General features: G+C 41.1%; 2 protein-coding genes across 2 annotated transcripts in view; one reads left to right on the plus strand and one right to left on the minus strand.

Annotated features, from left to right (window-relative positions):
- Window positions 1-474: 474 nt before the first annotated feature.
- LOC103511295 (protein FAM114A2) lies at window positions 475-5,152 on the minus strand. Its single transcript, XM_026825099.1, has 7 exons — window positions 5,134-5,152; window positions 4,723-4,929; window positions 4,296-4,388; window positions 3,545-3,735; window positions 2,971-2,985; window positions 2,342-2,477; window positions 475-482 (listed from the first exon to the last, which is right to left on the minus strand). The coding sequence occupies exons 1-7, from the start codon at window positions 5,150-5,152 to the stop codon at window positions 475-477; spliced, it is 669 nt and encodes a 222-aa protein (XP_026680900.1).
- A 202-nt stretch (window positions 5,153-5,354) lies between these two features.
- LOC103511296 (N-acetylgalactosaminyltransferase 6-like) overlaps window positions 5,355-8,824 on the plus strand; it is a gene marked incomplete at its 5' end in the record, with an annotated part of 12,093 nt that continues 8,623 nt past the window's right edge. Inside the window, 2 exons of the mRNA XM_026825100.1 lie at window positions 5,355-5,550; window positions 6,107-6,284. Of these exons, the coding sequence (XP_026680901.1) occupies window positions 5,355-5,550; window positions 6,107-6,284 (374 nt within the window). The remainder of the gene's footprint in view (window positions 5,551-6,106; window positions 6,285-8,824) is intronic.

An 8,824-nucleotide genomic window follows, 5' to 3' on the forward strand; every position in this document is an offset into this window, starting at 1 on the left:
AAACTTTGTTTTCTAACTAATAGACAAATCCCCGATTCACTCTGGAGCGACTGAGATTTAAGGGAGAGAGAAGGGGTCAAGTTTGGTGTGACTTTAATGTGGTTGGTATCACATGCTGGGAATTGACTATCAGGTCTTTTTTCTACTTTAATGTAGGTAGGCCTCAGCTCTCATGGGTTAACTTACTGTGTGAGAGCATCTGTTTCATCCACCGTGCGATGTTTCGACTTAAGTAACAGCAGACTGGCGGACTTATGAAATACATCCATAGCTATTGATGTGAACTCAGCCATGGAACGAAGACATTGTTCGTACATGACGTCACAGGATGTTTGGACAGGGAGACGATCCATTTGTAGCGTGATTTTCTTATGTACCTGGGATAATCAAAACAATTATAATTATTTGTAGCGTGATTTTCTTATGTACCTGGGAAAATCAAAACAATTATTAATTATTTGTAGCGTGATTTTCTTATGAACCTGGGAAAATCAAAACAATTATTAATTATTTGTAGCGTAATTTTCTTATGTACCTGGGAAAAATCGTTCACATCAATTAAGTTGAATTTGAATTTCATGGTCCTTGAAACCAACCAATGTTTTTGGTCAAAATAACGTGACAGATGGTCTAACTAACCTGTCTTTTGCCTAGTTAGCTTGGAGGGTAGCGCGTCTGCCTTGTAAGCGCTAGGTCGCGTAAGAAATAAACAGAGTGCAGAGACTGCGGGAGAGAAAACTTTTCCTCGCTCGCCTAATATTTGAGTTTCGTTTATGTTTTTAGTTTGATAACTACAAGTTCGGCCATGCCTTTTCCACAAGTTTGGCCATGCCTCGGGATGAACTAGCGGGATTCCGGAGCGAAGCGACGGAATTCAGCTAGTAATGGTATAAAATTAGGTATAAAATAATGGGTGTTGTGACGGAAAAAAAATACCAAATGCGAAGTGCAATCTTTGAATCCTCATTTTAAGGAAAGTAGGTACCAAATGGAGGTTAGTCCGGTTTTCTACTTAGCCATTCTCTTATTTTTGTCCATAGTAGGTCATTCTTCTACGGGATCTGTATGTACATTTTACTTTGCTTTCATTTTATGTAAATAGTTTTACGCCCCGGGATTACAGTCATTTTTGGCTAAATAAAAAAAGTCTCTCCTCTGGTCGACGGTAGGTACTCTACAAATAAAATTCGAGATTCTCTATTGAAATTGGACCAGTTAAAATATTTTCTAATGACATAGGTAGTATAGGTTCCCTAGAGTAGAAAGTTAAATTACTATTTTATAATTAGCCAAAAGTGACTGCGGTCCCAGCCTTTTAAACGTTTTGTGGAAATGTTTGTAATTAAGGAAGAGCGGTGTGGTAAAGGTTCGCGTAGCGCGGTGGACTTCGGATCTGGAGGTTGATGTTTCGAGTCCAAGTGCAGTCATAAATTTAGAAGGGAAGTATTGTATCTCTTGGACAATATACAATAGTATACAAATTCAGGTCAATTAAAAATCGATTCATTAGGTGAAGACTCCACTTTTATTCCGCGCATTGAGTCCAAAGTGTTCCCCATGTATTTTCACTAACCAACCTTAAGCTGTGTCCTCACATATTCGACGGCTGTCGATCGACCTTGTGAACACAGCTTTAGTGGTAAAGGTTAGCGTAGCGCGGTGGACTTCGGATCTGGAGGTTGATGTTTCGAGTCCAAGTGCAGTCATAAATTTAGAAGGGAAGTATTGTATCTCTTGTCGCACATATCATGAGAGACATTCTACGGGATGGGCATGCTACGACACAGAACACACGAGTCTAATGTAGCGGTTGTTTCATTGCTACAAAACAAAAACGGCGGTAAAATATATTGAAAAAAAAACAACAGAAGTTTTACCGTCCCGAAATCGAAGGAAGGAGAGAATAGGAGAAAACCACCCGTTTCAAAAACGAACCTCAAGGTATGTCCAAAGTTGGTCGAGGTCAATTGAAACCGTACACTGCCTCGACAACATACTTACATAGATTCACCTCCTCACCCTGTCGATCGACCATCGACCGACGGGGTCGACTACGTGTGAACACAGCTTTAGGTACCTATCGAATCCGCGTCTTGGAACTTACTAGACAGGCGCGCTCTCCTTCAGGGTAACTAGGCTGGCCAATGGCCAAGTGTTAGGTTGTGGTTATGTACCGGGTTGGGTTGAGCTCGGACTAGTTCAGACAGGACATTGTTTCTACAGTTTGGCATGGGAGTGGTAACTTAAAAACAAGGTTTGTTTACCAACCGTGCCTAACCCAACCCGGTACACAACAACCTTAAGGTATTTTTTTCTTGAAATATTTTCAGATTGTATTTACCTTGATACTCATCAAGCAGAGTTTCAAAGTGGAGATTCTTAACAGAGGTGGGACTACTGGTAGGGGCGGAGCTTAGAGCTGAGGACACGCCCTTCTGAACTTCTTGCTGTTTATCTTGAGACTCGTGACGACCTTTTTAAATGGGAGTATTCTGCCGTTCAAGTTTATGCTCACTCCCATCTTATCACCTGTATTTGACCGTTCTTAGAACGTACTGTGACTAGAGCTTTGCAGTATGGTGGGAATGAGGCTTTAATATTTCGCTTCGTCAAGGTATGTTTTTGAATTGGTGCTCCGAACTAGTTAGAATAACTTATAGCCCATAATCAGAGTTAGAAACTCGGTTGAGTTTAACTCTTTTAAATCTAGCAATCTGATTGGCTGAGGCATCTCTCAACACCTGGATTTTGGAGAAACATAGGAATACATTAGCTCCATACAATATATAATAGTATTCCATACCTCTACTGGTCAATTAAAAATCGATTCATTAGGTGAAGACTCCACTTTTATTCCGCGCATTGAGTCCAAAGTGTTCCCCATGTATTTTCACTAACCAACCTTAAGCTGTGTCCTCACATATTCGACGGCTGTCGATCGACCTTGTGAACACAGCTTTAGTGGTAAAGAGCATCTCTCAACACCTGGATTTTGAAGAAACATGGGAATACATTAGCTCCAGACAATATACAATAGTATACAAATTCAGGTCAATTAAAAATCGATCCATTAGGTGAAGACCCCACTTTTATTCCGCGCATTGAGTCCAAAATGTTCCCCATGTATTTTCACTAACCAACCTTAAGCTGTGTCCACTCATATTCGACGGCTGTCGATCGACCTTGTGAACACAGCTTTAGTGGTAAAGGTTAGCGTAGCGCGGTGGACTTCGGATCTGGAGGTTGATGTTTCGAGTCCAAGTGCAGTCATAAATTTAGAAGGGAAGTATTGTATCTCTTGTCGCACATATGATGAGAGACATTCAACGGGATGGACATGCTACGACACAGAACACACGAGTCTAATGTAGCGGTTGTTTCATTGCTACAAAACAAAAACGGCGGTAAAATATATGGAAAAAAAGAACACACGAGTCTAATGTAGCGGTTGTTTCATTGCTACAAAACAAAAACGGCGGTAAAATATATTGAAAAAAAAAATCAAGCCTAATACAGTAAAAGTTCCTTTCCTCCTGGGACTCACCTGGGACAGGACCGGTTTGTCCTGGTTGGGGAACAGGAGGGCCCTCTTCTTCTTCAGTCCTGGGTCTCCCTCTTGCAACACTTCCATTGTCTTCTTACCCAGATTCTCCAACGTGTCCAAACCTCCAGCTATAACTTTAGAACCCGTAGTTTCTACTAGACGTGTGAGTTGAGATAACGAGAATAGACCACCTGGTAGTGAAGATGGGTGTGAGGTATCAGATGAGGGTTGCTCTGATGGGATGGATGAGGTTTGGGTTGAATACTGAGTCCCTGCTGATGATGCTGCAATAGAAATTAAACACAGTATTATGCTGATTATCTTCTCTTCATTGTGCCTCTTCTTGCCCATCTGATGACCCTACGCATCTAATGTAGAACGAACATTATCTGTTTAGGATAAAATCTACCCCGGGCGGGAATCGAACGCGTGACCTAGCGCTTATAATGTAGACGCGCTCACTACCTTGCAAGCTAACTAGGCTTTTTTTTATGCCCTTTAACTATGCGTTAAAACATGTCGTTCGCTATCTTTAATACATATGTATAATGAAATTTCCATTCTCAGATGCAAGAATAAGAAGTACTTGTCTTCTCTACCTACAGTAAGTGTGGTAGTTCCATTTTTCAATGAACACTGGAGCGTACTGTTACGCACTGTATACTCGGTCATCATTCGTTCTCCTCCTTCTCTCATGAAGCAGATCATTCTGGTGGACGATTGCAGTACTAAGATAACGAGAATAGACCACCTGGTAGTGAAGATGGGTGTGAGGTATCGGATGAGGGTTGCTCTGATGGGTTGGATGAGGTTTGGGTTGAATACTGAGTCCCTGCTGATGATGCTGTAATAGAAATTAAACACAGTATTATGCTGATTATCTTCTCTTCATTGTGCCTCTTCTTGCCCATCTGATGACCCTACGCATCTAATGTAGCAGTTGTTTCATTGCTACAAAATAGAAACGGCGGTGAAACACTCATCTTATAATTATTATTATTATTTTTATCTGTAATAAAAGTGATACCTACCTAGACAAAAAGCCTACCTTCTTACATTAAAGCTAATAATAACTTCACAGCCACAAGGATTTTTTAACTCCCTTTTTGAAGGCTTATGGAAGAATTATCACTTAGTGACTCTCTTACCCATCAATATACCTCTTCCACCTAACCTACCTACGTTCTCCACTGACTGGCCATTGTCACCCTGGTCTGGTTGTTCACTCAACTGTTTGTCAAGTTTAGCAAGTTCTGCTGGATCTGGAGCTCCCAACACTTGACTGAAGCCATGCGATACTTGTGATGTGAGAGTAGTCACTCCAGAGGTAGCTGTGGATAGGATGTTACCTACCCCTCCCCATGCTCCCCATCCACCCCATGAATCTTCCTGGAAATGAGAGAAAGTGGAAGTGTTAGATTTTTCTCTTTATGTGAATGGAAATCCAAAGAAGATGTTTCAGTGATGACTTGATGAGACTAATGAGAAATAAAAACAGCCAACTCTTTTTTCCTTTTTATCTCTTTCTCTTTCTCTCTCTCTCTCTCTCTCTTTTTTTTTTTTTTTTATTTCTCTTGAACAAGAAAAACTTGAACAAAACCAAAACATTTTCCACTTCTAGGTCGCGGATACGATTCCCGCCCGATTTTATCCTAAACAGATAAGGTTCATTCCCGGAACGGCTAGCTTTCTCCTATCCTGTCTTCCTTCTCTCTTCGCTTTCGGAACGATGAGACCATAGCAGTTACAGTTCCCTCTGTCAAATCTCTTTTAAAAAAATAGCTCTTTTATCATTGTTTCATTTTATTTTTCAGCTCATACAAAGAAACCACTAGACGACTTCGTTCGCAAGCATCTCTCACATATCGTACAGGTGATTCATTTACCTTCCCGGCAAGGTCTGATCAGAGCCAGACTAGCAGGAGCTAAGGCAGCTACTGGGGATGTTCTTCTGTTTCTTGATGCACACTCGGAGGCCAATGTTAACTGGTTACCTCCTCTTTTAGGTGAGATTTCAGTACAATCTAATGAATTGAAACAAATAAACGTGTCTTCGTAGCGTATTTTCTAGGACTTGAGTATCTTGAGAGCTGTGATTTATTTTCTTCTTGTATACTGCTATGCCTAATGTCAATACATCGCCCTAATGTCAATACATCTGCTATCGCCATTCGGCGAAAGCTAAAGCCGCTACAACAACAACAATGTCAATACATGGGTATCACACCAGGCTTGCACACCGGAGGTCCTGGGTTCAATACCCGGTAGACTTAGAGTTGTGCCTAGCTGCCTAGTCAGCACAATTGACTAGCGATTAGTGAAGGTATGACCAGAACAAAAGAAAAGTTACACATAGAAATGACAGAATCAGTAAGAGGGGCTCGAGGGGCTCTTAGTAAAGCTGTGATATCCAGATATCCACATCAATTGTGAAAGGTAGGTTTACACCGGAGGATAGTGTACTGGTAGAAAGGGCTCTCTGATTGACCACAGATAAATAGTTCATTATTTGGATTAGATTTCATTCTATAGACTGAACTTTTTCCCCCTCGAAATTTTCAGAGCCAATCGCCGAGAACTACAAAACGTGCGTATGTCCATTCATTGATGTGATATCTTATGAGGACTTTGAGTATCGAGCTCAGGACGAAGGAGCTAGGGGGGCTTTCGATTGGGAAATGTTGTACAAGCGACTGCCTCTCCTGCCTGAGGACTTGAAACATCCGGCTGAACCTTTCAAGTAAGTTTGATCGCTTTTCTATGTTGTTGTTGTTGTTGTTGTTTTAGCGGCTTTAGCTTTCGCCGAATGGCAATAGCAGAATAAAGATATCTTTTTGTATCTGCTACACCTCCGGTTTTATCTATCATTAGTATCATTACTTAGATAAGCTAATGAATGCAATGTGGCCTTTTTTTTTATTTATTTTTTTTCCAACATAAACGGGATAATGTTCGTTCTCGGAACGGCTGGTTTTCTCCTATCCTGTCTTCCTTCTCTCTTCGATTTTGGGACGATAAGACCATAGCAGTTACAGTTCCCTCTGTCAAACCTCTTTAAAAAAAATATATAAAAAAAGTTTTTGTTTTTATTTTGAACATAAAATAGATTGAACAATCACAAATTCAATTTGTGGGCATATTTTTTTCCTCTTCTCTAATTTTTTATATGTTAGATTTGGTTAAAATTAAAACACCCTTATAAGTTCTATACAAGTACTTTTCTTGTTTATTAGTATTGTGACGCGTACAGACTTTCACTTTCCCATACTTTCTACTTTTTAGACGTTTGATAAGAGGGAACTGTAAAAGCTCGTATCGTCCCGAAATCGAAGAAAGAAGGAAGTCAGTATCGAAGAAATTCAGCCGTTCCGAGAAGCAGAGAACGAATCTGTTTGGGATAAAATCCGCCCCGGGCGAGAATCTAACCCGCGACCTAGCGCTTACAAGGCGGACGCGTTACCCTCCAAGATAAAAAAGGAAAAAAATGAGCAGCATTTTATTATGTGACTTTTTTTTAGTCATCATACGAAATTTCTCTTTGGATTAGTTTGGACTGGCAGCGGGTGTGGTAGGGGGCCATTGTCCATGCTTGTGCAAAGAGAAATTTCGTATGATGACTAAAAAAGAAAAGTCACATAATAAAATACAGCTGTGAGAATGAATCAATGAAAATAGTAGGAAACTTTGTTTTCTAACTAATAGACAAATCCCCGATTCACTCTGGACTGGAGCGACTGAGATTTAATGGAAAAAGAGAGAAGGGGTCAAGTTTGGTGTGACTTTAATGTAGGCCTCAGCTCTCATGGGTTAACTTACTGTGTGAGAGCATCTGTTTCATCCACCGTGCGATGTTTCGACTTAAGTAACAGCAGACTGGCGGACTTATGAAATACATCCATAGCTATTGATGTGAACTCAGCCATGGAACGAAGACATTGTTCATACATGACGTCACAGGATGTTTGGACAGGGAGACGATCCATTTGTAGCGTGATTTTCTTATGTACCTGGGAAAATCAAAACAATAATTATTTATTTAAGCTTGTGGAGAGCGATTTTCTTATGTACCTGGGAAAATCGTTCACGTCAATTAAGTTTAAAAAAAAAAGATGAGTGTTCCACCGCCGTTTTTATTTCGTAGCAATGGAACAACTGCTACATTAGACGCTTGTGGCCTGTGTCGTAGCATGCCCATCCCGTAGTATGCCTCTCATCAGATGGGCGAGAAGAGACACAATACTTCCCATTTAGGTGCTGGCTCAACACGAGAACACCAGAAAGTAACCCGTTGAAATACATCCCCTCACTTACCATGTATCCGGGGTAGGAGGTATATAGATGGGCGTGATTCTTCTCCTTCCATCCGAGGTGCGCGTCTCTATTTGTTTCCTAGTGGGAGACGGATAGGATTTGCAAGAGGACGAGGAGGTTCTCACGAGTACCCCATTCTCTAGCACTTCGTCCGGCACTGACTCTCTACTCCTATCGATATCCACCACTGGTGTGGACACTTGCTTGACTTCCTCACGACCGTTGGGAGGTTCTGGAAACCAAAATAAATGCAATGTCTTTGTGTTATTATGTCACAATTTTTGAAAGAAGAGATGAGAGCTTCTTCTTCTTTGAGTGCCTATCCGTTCCGAATGTTGGCGATCATCATGGCTATTTTTATCTTGTTGGTGGCAATCCGGAAAAGTTCGGCTGATGATTTGTCGAACCAGATTCTGAGGTTAGCCAACCACGAGATTCTTCTTCTGCCGGGACCTCTCTTGCTATTGATTTTACCTTGCAAGATTTGTTGGAGAAGACCATATCTTTCCGTGTTCCTCATGATATGGCCGAGGTATCCGAGTTTGCGGCATTTTACTGTGTTTACCAGCTCTGGCTCCTTCTTCATCCGTCGGAGTACTTCGATGTTGGTGACTTTTTGCGTCCACGGGATTTTCAGCATTCTCCTGTACAGCCATAGTTCAAACGCTTCAAGCTTTTTTGTGGTTTCTTTTGTTACTGTCCAGCTTTCTACGCCATACAGGAGGACGGAGAAGACGTAACATGGAATGGAAAGTAAAAAAGTGAAATAAACATTGGAAAGTTGAGATAAAGAAGGGGAAAGGTACCAAATGTAGGACAGGGCGGAATCAAGCTGTCACTCTTTTCTTTGCCCGCATTTTATCTGACATGAGGGATCAACGTGTTAAACTGAGAATCAAAAACCTCCCTCTCCGTCTCTTTCTTCCTTCTTTTCTCTCTCTCTCTCTCTCTCTCTCTCTCTCTCTCTCT

This window comes from Diaphorina citri, unplaced genomic scaffold, assembly GCF_000475195.1.
Source record: "Diaphorina citri unplaced genomic scaffold, Diaci psyllid genome assembly version 1.1 scaffold698, whole genome shotgun sequence".
In the NCBI taxonomy this organism is placed as follows: domain Eukaryota; kingdom Metazoa; phylum Arthropoda; class Insecta; order Hemiptera; family Psyllidae; genus Diaphorina; species Diaphorina citri.

Bases quoted from the DNA above. Each gene is read 5' to 3' on its own strand.
- LOC103511295 (XM_026825099.1), bottom strand. The intron at 4,389-4,722 runs GTAGGTTAGGTG...TTTCTATTACAG, and splicing joins CCAGTCAGTGGAGAACGTAG to CATCATCAGCAGGGACTCAG. The intron at 3,736-4,295 runs GTGGTCTATTCT...CTTCACTACCAG, and splicing joins ACACCCATCTTCACTACCAG to GTGGTCTATTCTCGTTATCT.